General features: G+C 35.3%; 1 protein-coding gene across 5 annotated transcripts in view; it reads left to right on the plus strand.

Moving 5' to 3' along the window:
* Positions 1 to 22,616, plus strand: part of SGCZ (sarcoglycan zeta) — a 494,736-nt gene that overhangs the window by 424,098 nt on the left and 48,022 nt on the right. For all 5 annotated transcript variants that reach the window (XM_068942793.1, XM_068942795.1, XM_068942794.1 and 2 more), the window contains one exon: positions 8,735 to 8,857. In XM_068942793.1, coding sequence (XP_068798894.1) covers positions 8,735 to 8,857 — 123 coding nt within the window. The remainder of the gene's footprint in view (positions 1 to 8,734; positions 8,858 to 22,616) is intronic.

Consider the following 22,616-nt stretch of genomic DNA (forward strand, 5'->3'; position numbering starts at 1 on the left):
ATAATAATGCACATAAAATATTAAATACTATTTATATGTATTTATAGCAATATGAGAAAAATCAGTCAGCTAGGAAACTCATTACACTACACACAAACCTCCGTTCAACTATCAAGGTCATGTGTTGAATAAACTAAACTTGATGAGATTATAAGTAGAGCAAAAAGTAGAGCAAAAAGAAGTCTTACACACATGATTAGATGCCTGACCCATCTTTCTTAGACTTCACTGAGCTTTCTTATCCAAGGATCTGTATGAGTGATTAGGATACTATAGCTAAAGTTACAACCCATCAGCTGAGCCACGGAAGCAGATGTTGCAAGTGCTTTTAGCCACTACAGAAGCAAAGTAAATGTGCTAACTTAAAGTTCAAGCAAACTTTAAGCTAACTTATTTTGATTTCAGTCATCTGTGCGTGTTGCACTCATCTGATGAAAACATACAAACAGTTATATTGTGTCACATCAAAGGCCTGTTTAGCCATCTCATTTCTGAAGATATCCAATGAAACATACCACGTGATAGGGGTAGCAGGAGGAAAAGCACAGGTGTGCTTTCGTGTAGGTGTGGCCCTAAATAGAAGTATCAGGAAGAGTGCTGTCCACTGCAACTTTTGTACAGCTGTCATACATACTTACACACCTGAGGTTCTACTCCCACCATGCAAAAGGCGGGAGGATGTATTCTATCCACTGCAAAGGTGACAGGCAATTTTGTATATGTCTTTTCAGGAAGTCCCTAGAAGGAAAGTCTGCCTGAGTAGGCAGAATTTTGCTATGACCAAATCACAGAGACCAAAGGGTCTGTAGATTATGAGGAAGCAATAACCGTGCTGCTACCATGCCTGTTGTCAAATAGTTTTAGTTCATATTCTTCATTCATATGTTTTTTTGCTATAGAAAGATATGTGGCTTATCCCTATGCTAATAATTTGTGTTGGCAACTGGTATTATGCGCTGTAGTCAGATGCTAAGACAGATAACAAAGAGGTGCATTACTTCTTCTGGCCTAACACTTGCTCCGGTTTTCCTCATCTGAGTCCTTATCATTCAGACCAGGAAGCCTCAAAGTCCAGCCTCTACCAAAAGTGGTCATCTCCTCCATAGCAGGGCTGTGAACTACTGACAGACCTATCCAGTTTTTCTTTAACTGTCACTTTCACCCTTTTTTATATATAACAGAGATAGTCCCTTCCTTTTCTTAGCGAACGGAACACGCAAAGTGTTCTTATTGCCACGGGTGTTTGCTTGGGTAGATATCTTGCTGCGAACTGTAAGCTCGCTTTATTCGACTTCCTCAATGCCTCTCTTCAGCTGATGTGATTCCTTCATTTACATTATTGCATTTGCATTCACTGAAATATATCTGAGACATCTGGTGGCCAAAATAATATAATAACTACCATTCCTATGAATATTAACAAAATTTTTTCTACATGTATATTTCAGAAATATTGAATTTAGACACAGCTTATGGTTGAATCTTTATTAAAAATGCTTTATCTCTTTTATCGCTAATCTCAAAAGCATCCACACATTTTCAAAAACTAACTTTCTTTGTCATCCAAAAATATCATGTGTGTAATAAATATTTAAATAACCTATTTTGTGTTGAAGAATCAAAAGAGTTTCATTATTTTTACATTACAAGGATCATAAACTCATGATAATTCACTTTGAATTCTGCGCCCTGTATTTAGTTTAAATCAGTTGATTTTGTATATATTTCTATATCTGAGTTTGTTGACTATCAGATGGATAAGGAAGGTGATCTAAAAACATGCACAACTGGTAGTGTTCATCTGTGTCTAAGATGAGCATATAGAATTTCTTTATAAACAGAAGAGAAAAAAAGTAACTCCTTGGGCATGTTTAATCTTCTCTAAAGGTAGATGTCTAGAGCAGATCTGATGAATTAAGTTCTCAAATGTCTATTTCTTTCATTTGGCTATTATGCAAGTCTAGATAACTAGCTACATATAGACCTCTATAATTGGGTGAGATGTATCTCACTCAGTGAATACATGAAGTGCTTCCTCTTATCAGTTTAGTCTTCTTTTGCTCAACTTTTTTATGTTTTTTGACACTGATAATCTAAGGGTCATTCTCCCACTAATGTTGTCCTGACCCAGACGCTTGACAGCATTGTGTGTCCTATTGTCTGGTGGCTGAATAACTGAATTTAATCAGCACCTCCTGCTCGGATAGCAGGTGTATTCAGCAGTACATATATTTTCCAACCACATTCATTTTTTACACATGGTAGGATAACTCTGCCTCTCCGTATTCCTTCAAGTTAATATTCATTAATATATGTGCTTACAGATGGCAGCAACAGGAAGTTCTCTACCATAAATTCTTTTCCAACATTTTCTTCTTCCCTTCATCATCTCTAACATTAGGACTCTTCTGAAATTGTTCTCAAGGCCTCAAGATTTAGTTACATGTGATGGCATGTCATGTTGTGATGACTTGTAAAATGTCAAAGATAGCTTGTGTGCCAGTTTGCATGACATAGCTCCATTTAAAGGTGCAATTGCAATGTACCATGTTGATAGTTAAAATTACTCACACACCACAGTTTCAGTTCCTGTTTCAATAAGTTGAGAATGAATAGAAACACATTGTAGATGCCTGGAAACAGAGCAGAATATAAAACAATGAAAATATTAGCTTTACTTTGTTCTTAATAACTTGATTTATTTTACTGTTGTTGATTGGAGTGGGAATGGTGTGCTATACTGCCAAGATAGAACAAACAGCACAAGATACTCTGAAGATGCAGGTTAAAAAAAATTAGATCTTCTTAAAAAATAATAATAATAATAAACTAAATTAAACTAAAAGCTAAGTCTAAAATAAAGTTTGGGTGGAAACTGTTGCAATTAGGAAAATTCATACTTTTAGTTGGTCTTTCTTGTCCCCACAGTAATGACTTTCCATGTCACTTTTCATGTTCTCAAATAGCATATGAGTATCATTATCTCTACTATGTCATTTAGTGGAAAATTGAAAGGGAGGTGAACCCTGTGGAAACCTTTCAGAAAAAGAGAATGTCAGAACTGAATATTCTTTCCCACCGCACAAAGCATGATACCATATGTCATGAGGCAAAATATTCATAGCTACAAAATTCTAAATTCCAGGTTCAGAATAGAGATGGTTCCTGCCTTGAAATTTAATCTTCATGAGTCTTAATCTAAATTGCATTACTGTAATTCTCTATATCCATATTGCATCATTTTTATTTCACATATCTTCACTACGTTCTAGTTAAAATGAATAATTTTATATTTTTGTACCATTTTTAATGCAGCTGGTTTAGTTAATAGTTTCAATTTGCAGTTGTAGTGCAGCAAGCATGTGCTATAAAGCATCGTAAGTATATACAATATGTGGAAGAATGCTTCAGCCGTATCCTTCAAATGAGTGGAATGTTACATAACTTAATAATTTAATTCAGCATTATACGACAATTAAAAAATGTTCCTGAACAGAAAGAAGACAATGGAGTTTGCCAGGGACATCCCTTGAACCAGATTACAGATACTGAAAAGCTAACTGCGTCTCCCTAGTAAGAAGTGCTGTCCTCAGCACAGATGAAAAGCTTTTCAGATGACCAAGTTCTTAATAGGAATTACCTTTACAAACAGAATTTGGAGGATAGATTTACTCATATATTTCCCTAGACTAAGGTATGCATTATCCAAGCAGATGCCATATTCTGGATTACTTAAAATCAGCATAGCCAGTAGTGTGTTTCCTCTACAAGACTGAGCTAAGAATTTCACCGACATATATATGCGTGCAAAGTGTTAATGCAACTGCTTACTCTTATTTCAAATAGGAAATGAAAATGTAATGAAAGAGAATTCTATTTTCATAGCATACATTACTCTGTAGGCAGTTGAACTTTTCAAAACCATTGTCGTGACATCCACATCTGGTTCCACATCAAAGAGACTAACTTAGCATGTATTAATTTTTTTTAATAATCTCTCCAGTGGCTTAAATACAATAACCGCTATTTCAGTAGTAGCTAAGTAATAATAAGTGATACACTGCTAGGTCCTAGAATACAACATAAACTAAAAGCCCCTTTCTTTTAACATAAAAAAGTAGAACTAATCCTGTAATGGTATTTTGGACTAGCTGAATTCTATGGATATTTTTATACAATGTGAAACTGAGGAGGCACAAATGCTGAGTGTCTAAAATATAAGTATTTCTTGGCAGAAGCAATCATATTTGCTATTGATTATTGTTCTGTAAGTCATTCTTCATGAAAAGTTATATTATCCAAAATATAGTGCTGGTTTTAAAGAGGCGGGGGCAGGGCAGGCATCCAGTGGTGGGCTATCACTTGCAATGATAAAACGAGGAAGAATTTGGCAGATCTTTTTTCTTCTCTCTGATATCGCTCACGTATTCTGTGTACTTTGCTTAGAGCAGAATACTGAAGAAGAAAGGATGGGCTAGTGATGAGCACACTGTTTCATCTCAGTCTGCCTGGGTTTATTTACCTGCTCTACCACAGACATCCTGACTGACCTTCAGCTCAATACTATAGGAGAGATTTTTAACTTTTTAAACTTGAAAATGTATCCTAGAAACTTGACTTGAGTACGCTCTCTGGCTGCACCCAGCTGCGGGTTGCGATGAGGCTCCGGGGGGCAGGAGCTGGCTCTCGCCCCTCCATTCTCTCTGGTTTCCATCCAAAGGAAGGCCAGGCACGCAGGCAGGGCTCCCAGCACGTCCCCAGTCCAGGCCACCACTACACCAGTGCAGCTCTTGCAGAGGGACTGGTTCTTGAGAACCACGCCTGGACCTAGCTCTAGGGAACTGTCTGCATTTTAGAGACTAACGGCACCCTTACTTCTTCTGTAACTTCTTTTCCATCTGCAAAACAAAGTAAGGAAGAATACCATGCTGCATATAGAGTGGTATTTAAAGACTTTAAAGTTTGTTAACTCTTTGCTTATTGTGATATTGTAAAGATTAAGTGCTATATTTGATCATAACATGATCTGGTATTCAAGAGTTTCAGGCTTCTTAACAACTATCACAATGTCCAATGTGAAACTATGAGATTATTGTTTTAGAATAGGATTCATATTTGTTGTTGACTGCAAATTATTTCTATAACAGAATTCTTTTTTGTGCTTTCCAATAATGATTCAAAATGCAGCCCTCATGAAATGTACTATGATTTCTCTAAATTTGAATGCGGGATATCTACTCACCGTTGCTACTACAGGCTAGATGACCAATGTCACTGCAGTTTGAGGGTCATCCTATAATTATTTATTTTGTGACTTTGGGAAGATACATCTTAATAAGTTTTTTATCTGAATAAAAGGCCATACAAAAATAGAATCTTCATCTTATTTTTTTCAAGGATAAAAGAATGAATGACTGAGAATTGCCAAACATGAACTGCCTTTATATGCATGTAGTCTAATATCAGCCAAAAATTCTCTCTCTACACTGAAAGAGTACTGTCTTATAGTAGGCTATAAAATAAATAATTCAAAACGTCTTTAACTTTTCCTTCAAACTTACACTCTGGAAGTGTAAATGGCTAACCACAGACCAATCTTAGAATAGAGCGAAGTTTGCAAAATAATTGGAAAGTAGAGTTGTGCAGGAAAATAAATATTCAGTTCCAGAAGGTTTTTTAAGATTATGAAATCAGACTTGGGATTAAAAGGGAAAAAATGATTTTTTCTAAATTTTCCACAAGGGAATATATTTTAGGTCTGTTTTAATACTGTTTTCATAAATTTTGCGTTGTATGAATGACTTTTCATTATATGCCTTTTAAATATTTCCAAAAAAAAAAGTAAACACTGCATTCCAAAAGTATACCAAAATGGAAAGTTTTGATAGTGTTGGAATTTTTTCCATTCTGACAAAAAATTGGTAAAATGAGATTGGACTTCCATTTGACGCAAGTAATTTTCTCTGTTATCCCAAAATTATATATTGTGTAGAGCTGTTGGTGTCAAGCTAGTCTTAGGTTAGGCTTTGGTAAACTGTAAGTTTGTCTGTCCACCAAAGCTAGTAAGGCTGTTTGATTTTTGAACCGTACAGTTTTATTAGGGCAAGCTAACAGCTTAGTGACAGGCCAGGTTTTTTTTCCACCAGGGAAACACAGTGGCAAAAACAGCACAATCATTCTTATAACTTAAGTTTAATGGCTAAATAGCAGCACACATACTGAGTTGCATGCTGTATTTTGACTTATATCAAAAGTGGTGTTAGCACTTATTTTATCATCAATAATTTATGCAAGAACTTCGATTATTTTATCTCAGACATCTTCCCTCAAAACCACAAGTTTTCTAGGAGCACTTACATTCAACAGGAAAGCATTGATCTTTTTTAACCTCTACAAGTCTTCCCATTGTGAACCACGAGAAGCGTTACAGAATACGTGTTTTTGCATAGTACTGTCTAAAGAGATTTACACCTTGGTTTTATTACTGTGAACAGTGTTTGCTCATGACTATCAGATGTCATTGTAAACTATATTTTGAGCATTGAATCACAGCTGTTTATAAATTATCAGTGGGTCATATAATCTTTAAAAGCAAATCATCTGTAATTTCTTCAAGTATTTCAAACCAGTGTATAGTTTGTTTTATTTCCTCCCTCTTCCAAAAGAATCATGTGATAATGTCATCTGTTTTATTTTCAGGTTCTTAATATCTGAGGTATGTGGTCACCCCTAATTCATAGACTAACTGGACATAGTCACCAGAAGTTTGATTTATTTTGCCGTATAGTATATAAACAACATATAAAGTTCAGATATTTGCAAACTAAGAAGTAACATTGGAAAATCTGATAAGTTAACCTTCTAATTCCTGCTGGTGTTTCTCCCTCTAGATAGATACGCAACCTTCTAAGTGTTGAGCTCACCAGAGGCCTGATAATCCCTCACTGGGATTCATAAAATAAACATTCATATGACAAATAAATATATTTAATGTAGAGTTGACAATTTTTAAAATGGCTTCTTAATCTATGATGCAAAAGAGCTGAATATTCCTCCCAACTGTATTGCTAGCATGTTTTGTGATGCTGAAGAAACAACTGCACCTGTGCCTATGGGGCAATGCTGTCAGGGACACCACCACTAACCTCCACAAGGTGTCTAAGAACAATGAGTGAATACAGTAAGACAGCCACATGTGAATATGTATTGTGGCTACATTTATCCTCAGTAGCAAATAGACTTTGTTATGTGTTTTGTTAGTACTTGGTCATCCTGGAATGTTCTTAAGACTTCATCTTTATCACACAGTTAAAATTATATTATTTGAACTCTGTCCATCTCTTTCTTTCCAAAGATTTAGTAGTTTTTTCAAACAAAGTCAACAGCCAACAAGTTCAATTTTATAGAGAGAGGGAGAAAATATCATTTAACACTTTTACAACAGAATAAACGTGCCTAATTTCAAGAAACAGGGGCATTACAAATGTTTTTATAACTCCTTTGCATTTAATTTTCACACTCATGAATTAAAAATAACCATTAATTCTTCACAGTGCAAATATAAGTTCATCTGAATGTAAGAAGAATCTTTATCTTTTTCCTTTTTTTTTTTTAACATCCGATTCTACAAATTAAAGGGCTGCTGGGGGGGGGGGCAATTCCTCATCCAAGTTAGCTATCAGAGTTTTTATATTTCTTGTTATGTGTTTTGATAATGGGCACTTATGTATTAAACAGAAAACTTCCGCATTAGAGAAGCAGGTGTTTTTCACACACTTGTGCCTGAGTGATAAAATGAAATTACATATAGGATATTTCCCTCCATAGTACCTTCCTCATGGTTTTTACCCGTATGGATTGATGGGTTATTCCAGGTCTACTTTAGAAATCTAATTAGGGTTCACTGAGAAAATATTCAAATGACTATTCTCAAAGGTCTTGAAGTCTGCCTTACAACTAGTTATGCAGTATGCGGTTGGTCACTTTTCAACACCATTTTCATAGAGTTCTGATTTCACTGATGAATGAAATAAAATAAATTAAAAAATGTAAGATAGGATTTAAATGACAAAACACTGAAGAATAAAGGTAAGGTCTGTGAATTGAAAAGGAAGTACGTTTTAGAGAGGTTTAATATCTGCAAATTTTCTAAGCTGCACTATTATACTCAGTCTCACAGATCTGTTGGATCTCAGAATTATTTTAGTTTTTGGTGCCTTGAGATGTTTTAGGGCCTTGGTTTCATAAATATGAGATAACTTATGACACATCAGTTCGTCATTTAAATTTTTTTGATATGCAGCTGTTCAAGTTTACAATAGAACTGAACGATCACCTTTAAAAACGCCCTTCTGCCATGTTGATTATTTTTCCTCCCTGTCAAGAAATTGCAGTTTAAGCAGAACAAACTCTCAAGAGGTTCATCTGAACTGACATTTCAAGATCTCAGAGTTTAAGTACATTCTAAATTCTTGTGTTGCCTTCCACTCATGGCACTGAACTACATGTTTTGTATGGTTATTTTAGATTCTTTCTTGATATGCAGTAGTGAAATAGCTGCTCTGTAAATACCTTTAAGAATGTTTTATAATACAAATTATCTATCAGGTTTGCACAAAGCATTGGTATTTTATAAAAGCCTGATGAACTCTGTGTGTTTTGAGTATTCCTTGCATGTTGATGATCCCTTACATTTTTACAAAATATATTAGATGAAACATCCACTTCATTTCAGGAGCTGATGCTGTGGAGGCCCAGTGTAAGAGATTTGAAGTGAGGGCAAGCGAAGGTGGAAAAGTACTATTTTCTGCAGATGAAGATGAGATTGTCATTGGAGCTGACAGACTCAAAGTAACAGGTATAGTAACAATAAGGTTTCTAAATGGATGTTAACTCTGTGTTCTTGATAGCCTTAGTGATAATTAACCCATCTATCAGGCTTCCATGAAATTTTCTTCCACCGCAGGGGAAAAAGTCTTATCATCAGTGACTGCTTGACCAACCAAAATATATTTCCAAATATAGCAAATGAATTCCTCTGTAGGCAGATTGGAACTCAGACTCTGCAGGACCATGTGTGGTACAAATTATCTTTACTACAGTGATGTGTTTTTTATAGGTCATCATAAATAAAGCCTTGTTTTATGGCACCTACACCATTTGCTTAGGCAATGTCCCTTCCCAGTGATTAAAGCTACAAGTATATATTATGACTCTTATTTGTTCTGTATTCAAAATATCAGGTCTAGTTTCTGTATGAATTAAAAGCATGTATTCTGCTTTACTTTAGGAGGCGCAACTGGAATGTAGTAAGTGCAGACCTTTTTTTCACCTGAACATGTGTTCAATAGAATAAAGAAAATAATTCTGACTATTATTTGCTGTCACTGTAGAAAAAAAAAAAATTATGTCAGTAACCCACTTGATATTAGAAAAGTGTTAGCTTATAAAATGTCAGTTAGCTAGGTTTGCTTTAGGAAACACTTTAACTTTGACTGGCTAAATAAAAACTTATCTAAACTTGTGCTGGACCTGAGCTATGCATCACAATCTAGAATAAGATCCAAAATCTGAAGCAAATTGTTTTACCAGTCAAGAATGATTAGCTTTAAGTCAGTCTATATCCCAAGGTGTCGTGAATTATGGAGTTTGAAATCTGAGCATACTATTTATAAAGTTCAATTGTGTAGAAAGTATAAGATGGTTCTCGTTTATGATGATGAGGATAAGAGATATCCCTGTTGGTCTGCAAAACTCAGGTATGCGTTGCTAGCAAGTGTAAACCTTTTAAAAATATATATTAGGTAATTCTACTTCAATGTAACACCAGGTAGTATTAAAATAGCTTTACCTTTGCTATTTTCTTATACCCAGTTCTGCCTAGACCCAGGAAGTTTAGGTTGAAGCTATGCTGAACTTTCTTCATAATCTTCAGAAAAAACAAGTAATATTGTTGCTTGCCACTGTATGTGGGATAACTTTTCTTCCTCTCCATTCCTGTGTGAGCTCTGTTTATCTTCTTTAGCCCACCGTTCTTTTTTAATACTGCTAAACGAAAAGAAAAGGCTTTAAATGCAGACAGTTTAGTGATGCTGCAGTATCCAGTATAATACTATAAACTTTATCTATTTACTGAAATTGGATGTGGGAGAGGGAGAAACCAGTGTTTTGTTGAGTCAGCAGTATTCTTCGTAGGTAGTAGTTTTAGGAGAATTTTCCCATAGTAAAACCTAAGAGAATAACCTGAATAACATGAGAAGAAGAAGAAAGATAATCATACTGAAACCCTGTTAGAATTCAGACTCAGTTAGTATGTTAAATACTGAGGAAGTTAATCTTAAACATGCAATTGACACAGCAGATTTCAAAGGATCTGTCATAAGTTACAAAATAAAACATTTTACAAAAGGCACTGAGGATTAAATTTTCTGCCATTAAGAAATCTAATCATGTGTTGTAGATATCATGGTAATTCTTTTTATTAGACTTCAAAAGAAAAGCCCTGCCTAGCTGTGTTTAACTTCAAAATGGCTTTAGTACCTGCAAGTACCCGTTGACTTCAGTGGGATTAGAAAGCAGACGAACAAATGAAAATTGTTTCAGTGATGCTTAATATCGGATATAGGATTGCTCCTTGCGAAAAGAAAAGGATTTTCATCTTAATTCTAGGGAAAAAATAATACTAAGCCCACCCCTCCACCCCCCCCCCCCAAAAAAAAAAAGCCTGATAAAGCAAAGGCTGGGAAGATCTAAGTTAATGCTGGTTTGATATCTTCATCTGACTTTCTGGGATTACTGTATACCTGTTGACTTCCACCAGAGAAGCAGTTGTTCCACCACAACTACTAAAGTTGTTTGTACAAGTAATTGATTTTTATTCAGTGACTAAGAAGAAAAATAAACAAGAGATTTAGAATCGAATTTAAGTGAAAAGACTTTCGGTGAACTAGAAACATTATTTTAAAGAAAACAAATCAAATCATTTTCATGAATTACTTATCCAAAAAAAAAAAAAAAAGAAAGAAAGAAGAAAGAAAATGAAAGATTTAGACACCAATCAAATATCACTGTAGACTGGAGGACTTACGCGATTTTAAATGTTTCCGCTTAGGTTCATGAAGTTGAATATGAGGTATGTGCCATTAAAATACCCTAGTGTCCCATATTTAGGACCACCTCTTTAGAAAAATATGTTGAGGTATTCTGTAATTTTGGTTTGAAAGAATAATATATCTAAAAAAACAATCACTTGGAAATTATTGTCTTCTTATGTATATGCTTAAGATTAATTTAATGAAGTTGAGATCCTTCTTTCTAATCTCTGGCTAATCGTTTTGAGATCTTGAATTCGTATTTCATGAGTAAACGAATTATAATGAGTATATAAAAGGCAAGTTTCAAAATGTTATCTTAAATCCCTAGGGCCCCCTTTAGGGTTAACCCTTCCATCGTCTTGTAGGAAAAGAAAATCATTCTCTTACAGAATGAAGGGAAAAGTATTATATTTCTAAAATAATGAACTTTTCTAAAATTGTTACACAGAAAACTCTCCTGTCCAGATTTCTTCCCTGAAAGGCTTTTGCAGCATACATACTAAACTGCAACCAAACAGTGAAGCTGTCCATGAGCCATCTATGCTTTATTATTGGCTCCAATCTAAAGCTGAAAACATTGAACTTAGATTTCCGGGAGGAGACTAAAAGTTGTATGATATATGCAGACTCTAGAAAAGGGAAAAAAAAAAATCTCCCAAGGGAGTTAAACAAAAATTCCTATCTTGGTGGAAGAGCAAAATAACAAAACCTTTCTTTCACACAGCAGGTCTTTGTATTCTGTTGAAAGATTGTGTGATACCTTTAAAGTCTTCAGCAAACACATGAAAGGTGATGAGTCCCTGTGATTTGCGTTAGTCAGATTGCATTACTTTGTATGACATGATATGACTGATCAAACCTGGCAAGCCATCATAATGTCAAACATCAACCAGAAATTTTTTTCGGTGCATTTCTCATACTGGTGTTTTGATAATTGTGGTGCCTTGGGGTGGAACATAGGAAAGAAGTAATGGAAGAACAAAGGAAAACAAAAACAAGTATCAGAAAGCAAAAATAAACTGTGTATTTGGAGGGGAAACTATCACTCATAGTTATTTAAGTGTGGTACTGCAATGAAGACCTTATTTTATTTTCTTGCCTAGCAATGAATAGTGTCTCTTTGGAAACACTTCACCGTGAGTGGGTCTAACAAATGATCAGCGTTTTGGTAATTAAATTTTCTGAGGCATACCTATTTCATGGGTGTATATAAATTGCTATGGCAATGTGGGTTTTACTTTTTCTGACTTTTTGTGAGTTCTGAGGAAAAGCTGCACAGCTTTTAAGAGCAATCTATTATAAGGTAGTATAAGAAATCCTTGATTAATGTATATTTGAAAGATTAAGCTTACAACTCCTTAATTATTTTTGCAGCATTATTTTTTGTAAATTTTAGTATAAACAGCCTATTCCAGGGAGAAAGATAGAGCAGAAACAATCTCGTAAATCCAGATATTAATTTAGCTTTAATTTAGACTTCTGCATATTCTTCCTTCCGTCATTACTTTTGCTTTTTCTTTTAACTGTGCTAGTTCTTTTCTACTTTACCATTCACAGAAAGAAAGAAGCCAATCCATTACTTAAGAGTTTGTGCTCTTATAGCATATCTAAAGCTAAATCTTTTCTAGGAACCCTGTGAATAAAAATCACTTCCAAGTCTACGCATCCAAAGTTTTTTTGCTTTAATGAAATGGAAGTGTATCTGTCTAGGAATTCTGAAGGAGAACAGGCTGCAGATCAGTTCTCATATTGTTTCCTAAATGTTCTTCTGGGCTGTATACTTCACTCGGGCTTGGCTGTAGTGTTGTTCTTTATTATACCTTCACATGTTGTTTTCTTTTTATTAACTGTATTTTTAAAAGGCAAGGCAAAAATTGAGTTGCAAAGTAAACTACATAGGTCCGCCTTCAGAAATTATTTCTGTTCTACAGTCAAATCTAATTATATTTTATTACAACAAGTTGTATCACATTTTTCCATAATCCAGTCTAGATTCTCTAGAAAATATTATTCACCTTTTTAGAGAAGTAATTCTTAAATGCTGGCTTACTTTCCTGCATCCCTTATTGCTATATGTCTGAGTTATTGCTATAAGTCCTTTCTGGAGGAAATTCAATTTGATTATGATAATAATTAAGCATTTTATTAGTAATATTTTTCCTCTAAAATAAATAAGAAGCTAATAAACTTGTCAGTTAATATTTTACTGAGGCTTTAGTAATGATTCTCCAGCATTAAGCTGACTTCATCATTTTTTGAGAGAGAAAAAATTTCAGGTGTATGGACCTCCATGTCTGTACTATTGATATAGCTAGGTGAAAATCACTTTGTTTTCATATTTCAAACGTGATAATTGATCTATTCATGGGAAATGTAATTGTAGTAAGGCTTAGACATGATGGCTGGCAGCAGTAGGAGAAGCAAAAGAAGAGGCATAGAAACTTTGAAGACTGTTACGACCACCTGTGAACCTTCTTCCTTGTCAAATAGCAAAGTCACATAAATGGATGAATTAAGAGAGGGACAGCAGAAGGCATGCTTCAATTTTAATGGAAACCTTTCCAGATTAATAGCAGGACAAGGGTAGGTCAAATCTACTTTGACATCAGAGCTGTGTCAGGCAGAAAAATCTGTGAAGGGCTGCAAGTATCTTCTTTGTTACTGTATGTTATATTCTTTAATGGGTTCAGATGGCTTTGATCAAGGAATCTTCAGTAGATGGCTCCATATTAATATAGAATAACATTCAGAATTAACATGCGCGGGAGTGCACCAGTACCTCAGTTTCGGTTTTGAGATTATATTGTAGGACTGTGAGTTTGCAGGTAATTGAAAATAATATATAAAGGTCTTCCAGAGTAGTTAAAATGAAATGATAAAGTAGAAATGTGGCTTATGGCTATAAAAAGGAAATATGACAGAAATATGAAGAAATGAGGAATATCTCTGAATTACAAATTAGATTGGAAGAGGAGAAATAAAACATTTATAACAACTACTGAAATATAGAGAAATAAATGATTATTTGATATATGTTGTTATGGTTGTAGACGTATATCTAGTGTCTTCAGAGGCTGACTAGGAATTTCAGTACAAATGCAGAAGAAGATTTTGGATTTGCCATGTTCAGTTGGTGGATTGTCATTCAGGACAGATGGAGTTTGGAGGATGAAGTGGCACAAGGTAGAGGGAAGCACTTAATCACTTTAAACTGACTTACTCAGCCAAATCATAGGTGACACCAATAAAAATGCTGTATTTGAAGTGGCAGTAAAAAGTTAAACCTTTGAGTAGATATGCCAGGCTCTCAGGATCCTGAACACTGAATGAGACGGGATTCCTACATTATCATCTATGAAGAATAAAAATACCACTTTCCATATATAGAATTTCTACGTGTTCTCACTAAAGAGAACAGTAATCTGTATCCTGAAGTGTACTGAACAAATAGGATTTCTGAGAAGTTTACTTTGATCTCAGGGAATTACTCGATGTCAGGACTTTTCTGTATGAGAGCTCTGATTGAAAGTTATTATTATTGCAGGACTCTAACCACAACAGAGCAACCTTTCAGAGCATTCCTTCTGAGGTGCAACTGTAGGATTGGTCACGAGCATATAGGTGGGAGCTCCAATCTATCTCTGAACTAGAAGTTTTGTAGGCAGGTTAAAATGATGAGTCTGAATAAATAAGCCTCTTACTCAGGTCTTTGCACAGATACACTGATATATGTCTTCTAGTACAAGGATGGAATGTAGCCATCCAGCTTAAGTTGCAGGCAGTGTGGACTTACATCAGCCTGCAAATGACTGTGCGTATTGCCGGAGGACACCACTCGTCCAAGGATAAAAACAGTTTGTTTGCAAAAGATTTTGATTTTGGGCATTGTAGCAAAAGGATGCTGAGAAACATAATGACTGGGCTCAGGAATATATGTAAAGAGAAAAAACCTTGATAAAAGGAGTGTCTCTGAAAAGGGAGTAGACCCAAAAGGAGACAAATGTGCAAGCAGTCCTGCCAGCCCAAGACAATATATTCCATTTTGTACAGTCATTTCACAGAAAAATTCTCAACAAGGCTGTGTTGTGTAACAGAGACATGGACATGGCATATGCTCAAGAAGAAAAGGAAAAGGAAGACAAAATAGCAAAACTGCACCCTTCTGATACTTGGGCAGAGAAAAAAAAAACTTTTCTCTCATGGGCTGTAACCTATTTAATGCTATTAAAAAGAAGTTATGGTTTTGAACTGATTCTCTGCTCCTCTGGGCTGTTCCTTTGCAGAACACAGCCAGCAGCATCCCAAAGTTAGTGAAGAAGTTATTTGCTGTGCTCTGGTACAGGGCAGTATTGCTCAAGAGACTGATTCTAACATTCTGGTTGAATCTGTTTTTCGGGTTAAACCTTTGACACCAAGGTTAAGGTATTGGGTATTTGTAAATATTTTTAGGAAAAACTGCTAGAAATACCAAATTCTGCATCATATTCCCAATTCCCAGTTGAAGGACTGTGTCAGAGTCCAAAGCTGAAACTTAAAGCAGTTCTAGTTTTCATGGTTCTGAATGGTGTGATATCAAGCAACTCCACATGGCTTATTTAAGGGTTAATGCCTAGTGGAAAATTGTTCCATTATTAGTAAGCTGAAATAAATCTCAAAAGAGATAAAGCAAATGTATTTCTAAACACACACTAAATATGTAGAGGGTTTTGATATAGAAACTGGATATGAATTGGATTCAGATTTTAGAGTGAAATTCTGACACTGAAAAACGTGGGCTAAGCCTGACACTTACATGCCCTCAGGCTTCAGCAGATTTGAAAATGCACATTTAAATTACAGCAGGCAGACCCATCTCTATTTTTAAGATATAGCTACTCACAGGAGGGAAAAGTGAATCATAAAGGAGCTCCAGCACTCCTACTTTCTTTTTTTTTTTTTCTCTCTCAAAATACTTGCTGTTGAGTTATTTCTTCCTGGAAACAAAATTCTGTTGTTGGAGATAAGGTCAGGCTGCAAAATATTATAGGATTTGGGTTCAATAAAAAAAGTGTTTGACTTCAAATACCTTTCAGGTAATGATGACACTATAGGCCAAATTATCTTGCTTTGTCCTAGAACAATATTCTAGTTAAATGCTGAGAAGATGTGATGAGAAGATGAGATCATTTAGATTCCAATTTGTAAAGCCTTTAGAGTAATAGGAGGAAAAATGTTATATTTCAAGAAATATCTCAGGCTTCTGACTTTTCCAAATAATATGCATTGGCACCAGCTACTGTGAGTAGTTGCAAAGCCATATAATGCATGTCAGATGTGTATACTAGTTTCTCTAAATCCTATCTGAATCCACTACAGAGTGGCTGTTTTGGTTTTATCCAACCTTAAGGCAAATTTTTACCTTTCGGTACAAGCTAAGGTATTTAGTAGCCATACTCTGGATGGTGAGGTTATACAGGAATACTTCATGTAATAGGATGTATTTCCAATGCTTATGTGATAATGTGAATGAACTGGAAGAACTTGACACTAAATTTAGGTAGAAAATAGCAAAAATATAGAACTCTAAGCTGATTTTTAAATGAAGATGTAAACAGGGAATGTTCGTAGCTTTCTGCTGTTAAATAAGCACATGATTCTGCCTTCAAAGTTTAACTATATTTTTATTTTTACTTTAAGCGTTCAAAATGTGGTATTATACAGGGGGAGTTTTGTTTGCTGTAACTCTCTCTCCTTTTTTCTCTAAACATGTAGAAAACATGGCTCCAATAGAGTGAATAAATTAAACCAGAAAATGTTTCTGAGATGGAAATGTTGTGAAAAATGAATGGGTAACAGAGCAGTCTATAATTTCTCTTTCTGGCTTTGGATACAACACATTGCATCACATTATGCAAGTATTCTTCACAGGGAGATACCGTTTGAGTCCATGGCAATGACGATTTGAAACAGGGCTGTACTCAGAGCAGAAGTTAGCAGCTTTCCAACAGTAGCATTGTGGATTTCATTATTATCCATAGATCTATTTATAAAGCTGATATGCAGGCAAAGCTGTGAAAAAAATATAGATTCAAATCATTTCTGCTGTGCAATACGTCTCAAAGCTTATTCGTAGCAGACTCCTATAAGCTGAGAATAATTTAACCCACAGGAAGCCACTCCAGAAAAAAAATTATATCGCCCACAAACATATGGCCTGCAGCCTTTAGCCTACATTGTGAATTTAAATTCCTATCCTCATCTTGGCTAATGATGAGTTTACATTTCACAGTTTCTGACAGCATTAAATTCAGCACACCAAGACATAAGCATAATGAGCCATCATTTTGGCTCTAAAAACATAATCAATATATATGAGTCTTTATATTTGAATTAAATATATGTAACAGTATGGCTTTGCACAATGTTCAGAAAGTACAGAAGTATATATGAACAAGTATTTAACAATTCAGAATGGGAAACATAAATTCCGGAAGGAAGAGTGGCAGAAATCAACACAAATTCTATAAAGTAAATGAAATTACATGTGGTAGGAATCATTTCACAAAACGAAGATAAAGCAAAAACCCTCAATATTCAAGCAGTAGTGGATGTATCTAAAGAAAGGGTAACTGACCCGATTCAGAATGCAGATGGATTTAGACCTCTTGGGTAATCATAAAAGGACAAAGAGCATAGGTAATAATATTGACCACCAAACCAAAAAGATTTTATGTAGATGAAGCTTTTTATCAACAAAAAGAATAATCCAATTCACGGGATTTGGTGACAGTTAATTAAGTAAGAGAGTAAATTAAGGAGAGCTGCTAATCAATGGGGAGGAACTAAATGAGAATGTAAAGGTGGAAGGAAATTTGTGAGAGAGCAACCATCAAGTAATGGGAACATCCACTCTTTGAAAGTTATGAGAAAAGACAGCAGCAAAGCAAAATCAATTGACTTCAAGAAATCAATTTTAAAACCTCATAGAATTTATAAGTAAGACTCGTAGGAGTCCTCAGAAAATGAGTTAGGAAGGATTTTGGATCATTATCCAAAACTGAATTAATGGTGTCTCGTGATGCAAGAAAGACAAATGTCATGCTGGAGTACATAAACAGGAGGAGAGCCTGCAAATCTGCTCTACTCAAAGCTGGCAAGGTCCTATCTGAAGCACTTTGTCCAGTTTGATGTACCACAGTTCAGTAAACAACCAAGAGAATCCAGAGCCATGAGCCTGATTAGCTGTCAAGAAGCACGAGCTCTGAGGGAAGAGAGAAAAAGATGGTGCTGTTTAGCTGGAAGAAAAGAATATTAGAGGGAATATGATAACAGTCTTGAGGCCTTGAGAAATGCCTTTGAAAAACAAGGGATGCTTTCCATCAGCCAAAAAAAAAAAAAAAAGACTCTTTAATGAACAGAGTAGTGAAACACTGGAATAGATAGGCTGTATAGAATTTCCATCATTTTGTTCTATAGAACAAATTAGACCAACATCTGTTGAGAATGAGATGGTTGATCCTGATTTGGTTTTAAACACAATGATCACAACAATGAATGAGCCTTAGAGGAGATCAGATATTTTCTTTTTATCTCAAGTCACGAGCCAACTAACGTAAATTCAATACAATTCCTTCTTTCTGAGCCTAGAAGTGATGTGCTACTATTTGCAGCTGTCACTGTTGTAGACAAGCACACTTCTTACAAGTTTCTACTTGTTTAAAAATAATCTTCTCTAAATTAATTTTATATAGTTTTATGATTCACATGTAAGAGATTTTTATTATTTTAAATAATTCTAAGTGCTTCATAATGTTTATTGATTATTGCACTTGCATGCTTCACTACTAATATTTTGGACTTTTTTGAGCTTTTAGTTACCAGAGCAATTAGTCACCAAAGGAACTACATCACACATGCCTTTGTATAGGAAACTGTAAAGAGCTCCCAAGCCTAAGGACCAAGTATGTTTTTGCGGGGTAATCCTTTAAAGCTGATAAATGATTTGTCCATATTATTTAAGACCTAACAGAAAATGAAAAATCAGTAGATTACATGATTTTAAATTGAAAAGGTGTATCCTTTTTAATGTAAAACACATTTAACAAGGCTAGATTAGGGATACAGATCATTTAACAAGGTGAGCCAGGTTTCAGTACTGTCTAGAGGATGCTTGTGTAACAATATACTGCTGTCACTGTTCTATATACAACACTACTGGAAGAGTCAGAATTTTGGTAGAAATTTCCACTAGGATAGTTCTTTCCAAAATACGTTAGACACAGTCCTCTTCACTGTAGTTTTGTTTATAGTTGGAATATCCTTCTGCTGTAGCAGGGAGGGCACACATCCTGCATTAAGATCCAGCAGTGTTTGTACAGCCATAGAACTACAGAACCAGCTCCTACTTTCTTGGCTTTCTCTGCTGCCTCTCAGTATACATTTCCTGGGACAGGCAAGAAATGTACCAGCTCTACCGTCCGCATTTCAAATGTATCAGCTCTACTGTCTGCACTTCTTCATGTGTATGTAATTCCTTTGCTCTGGCTTAGTCCAGCATAGTCTTTTAGAGTTCTCATCCCTCCCACATGGCTGTTGACCAGTCACAGGTTGACCATTACTGTTATTTACAGCTTTATTTCCTTACCCTAAAAATGCTTTTGTTTGTTAGGAAATATCTCATTAAGATGAACACAAATCTTTGGGATAAAGTAGAGTAGAACTTCATTACCTACTACCACTCCTGTTCTTCAGAGTCTTCTGTCTACCAGCCAAACTAGTTTTTCCCAGCAGGCACTTCTGCAGGGAGGGAGTCTCATCTCTCAGAGATCCAATCATCAGACAAGCATCTCAAGGTAAGTCTAAGGACTATATTGCATGTGGATGCAAACAAGTTTTCCCCTTGCTTGAATTCTAACTAACTAAACGCAGCCCAGCATGAATGGTCTTGAAATGAGCAGTTACACTAGTGTAGCCCATAGTCTGATTGAATTTGCAGTGACTCTCAGCAAAGCTTGTTAGCCTGGATTTGGCTCTGTGGTAATGTGTTTATACTAGATCAGATATGTCTAGTTCAGAAACATATCCGCAGTAAATCTTTCTCTCCTACTTCATCCTGTCTTGTAAGCAATACCTGAAGCTTTGCATGTGGACTTCCCGGACTAGAGCTAGCATCCTGCTTGGGGAAACCCTGACAACTTCAGACCTCAGCTAGTCACTTTCTTTAAGGAATTCATCTCTTTTTCCTCTTCCCTCTTTCTTGGAGTCTAATTCCTAGGTTTGAGTGTCACCTGGTTGTTGTAACTGGGTCCAGATAAGATGAACATTTCAGTGACCATAATTTTATAGTGATAGGACTGATCTAAGGGCCTCTGATAGCCTGGACCCTCCAGATGTACAAATATCACCAGGCTTAGACAGGTTTCTAGCAACAGAACTAATATACTTTCTAAAAGTAGTGTTAAGCAGCTCTACCAGAGAAGTATATGAGTTTCCATAATGTGAAACGTCTGTGAACAAATTGAATTTCTCTTGTATTTAGTCGTGTTTGAATTTCAATAAATAATTCCTGGTCTGTGCTTTAGTCAAGATTACTTTGTTGTGACTTGTTAGGATTTGAAATCCAAGCTGTTTTGACGTACGTGAGAAGTATATTTGTTTCATAATTGGATAAGCTTAATCCTTGGAATCCGGTTGCCTGTGCAAAACTTTTAATTGCAAAACTAACATGTATTTTGCCATACTCATTTTCAAAACATTGCTATAAAAAACGTTCTTGTCAGTAAATTCATTCTTTAGAAGTTTACTGAAAAGAAATATAAAGCAGACGATGCTTCTTCTCCATCCTTGCCAACCCCCATCAATTGAAACTGTTATCTTAGAGCCTGAAATCAATGTAAAGTTTGCCTTTGAACTGAATAGGAACTGGAATGAACCCTGAAAGAATAAACTAAATTGACACTTTAGTTCACCAAAGCACAGTACTTAGGCTGGATTCATCAGTGAAGAAGTCCGTATTTTAACAGTTCCTCTTCTGTCTTTCTAAAAGCAGCTATTAATGCTATAGATCGTTACAGTATGTATTTCCTCACCCATGATGAGTCATTTTAGTTGCCGCATTGATTTGAGTACATTGTTCATCTCCTGGATTTGAATTTGCACGGCCAATAGCCAAGCATTCTGGCCCTAATCCTACAAAGCACTTAAATGTGTGCTTGAATTTTGGTCCCGTGAGTTGTGCCACTGAAGCTAAAGCATACAATGAAAAGATTTGCAAGGCTGGAGTAATTAATTGTTCTCAGGATCTTGGATGATGGCTGGGCTTTTTATTGAATCTCTTGGTTTTCCTTCTGCACTAATTATTATCTCCATTTTTTATTAATTTATAAATAATTTAGAAAGGACCTTTTCCTATTCAGTATTTAAATCCTTGGGGAAAATTTATCTTTTACTTCTGTGCTTATAAATGAATATGCTTTCACTAGTATATATTTTATGCTTGATACATTTCTAAATGTCATTCTCATTAGTTTTGTTGAGTGTTATTTCAAATTTTTACTCTTTCTTCCAAAAGTGTTAAATCTTTATTCTTTTTAGATTACTATTTCATACTGTAAAATTGTGCATAACACAGTATACAACTGATATTGTATGTTTTTCTTTGAGTGGTCTCCTCTCAGGCTACATTAACCAATTTTTTTTTTTTTTAACTTGAAATAAGGTACCGAATTTTGGAATATTTCACTCTAATCCCAGGACATGAGTGCTAATTTAGCAACGCAGACATTTTGATACCATTTGACAAATCCTGTCGTAATCAAGTATGATGCTCCAAACTGTATGCTTTGATGAGGTGGGCATTTCTAGACAGGATACTGAGCAAAGTCAGTGCCAAACTGCAGTGGTTTGAAACAAAAATCAACACTATAAAACATTGCCATTTCACAGGATTAATTCACAAAATGGCATTAGAACCGTATGAATAGAAGAACATACACAAATGTGATTGTTTTTGATGATATCTTGGCAAACGGAAGCATCCCTGGTTAACCACATTGACATTCTCAAATAACATTATACAGCTGCCCTTTCACCTTACTGAATAGAAAATGAAACTAATTTGTTTTGGTCATAAAAAGGAATCATACTGACATGTGCTCTTTATTTCCTTCTGTGTACGTTTCTTCTTTGCATTCTGTATTCAACTTCACTTTTAAGTGGGGTTTTATAGAGTGAAAGGAAGATGAGAACGCAGCATGAATAAGCACACTTCATTACAACAAGTAGGAGTAGGATGAACAAGCTTCAGCAAGGTAAAGCAACTAGACACCTCAGCTTTCAGAAATCATCATACCATTGTTATTAGCACACACGAAAACCTGTGCATCAATGTGTCCTGTTAGTATGTTACTTTCTTAGATAAACTGAACTGCATATGCATACTATCAACTTTAGTGTTTTGATACATGAAGGAACACTTGTATTGATCTTATCAAGAGTAACATCAGTAGTGGGTATAATAATATGTGTTTGTCTAGGTGTTCCAAC

The sequence above is a fragment of the Struthio camelus genome, chromosome 4 (genome assembly GCF_040807025.1).
Source record: "Struthio camelus isolate bStrCam1 chromosome 4, bStrCam1.hap1, whole genome shotgun sequence".
NCBI classification, from domain to species: domain Eukaryota; kingdom Metazoa; phylum Chordata; class Aves; order Struthioniformes; family Struthionidae; genus Struthio; species Struthio camelus.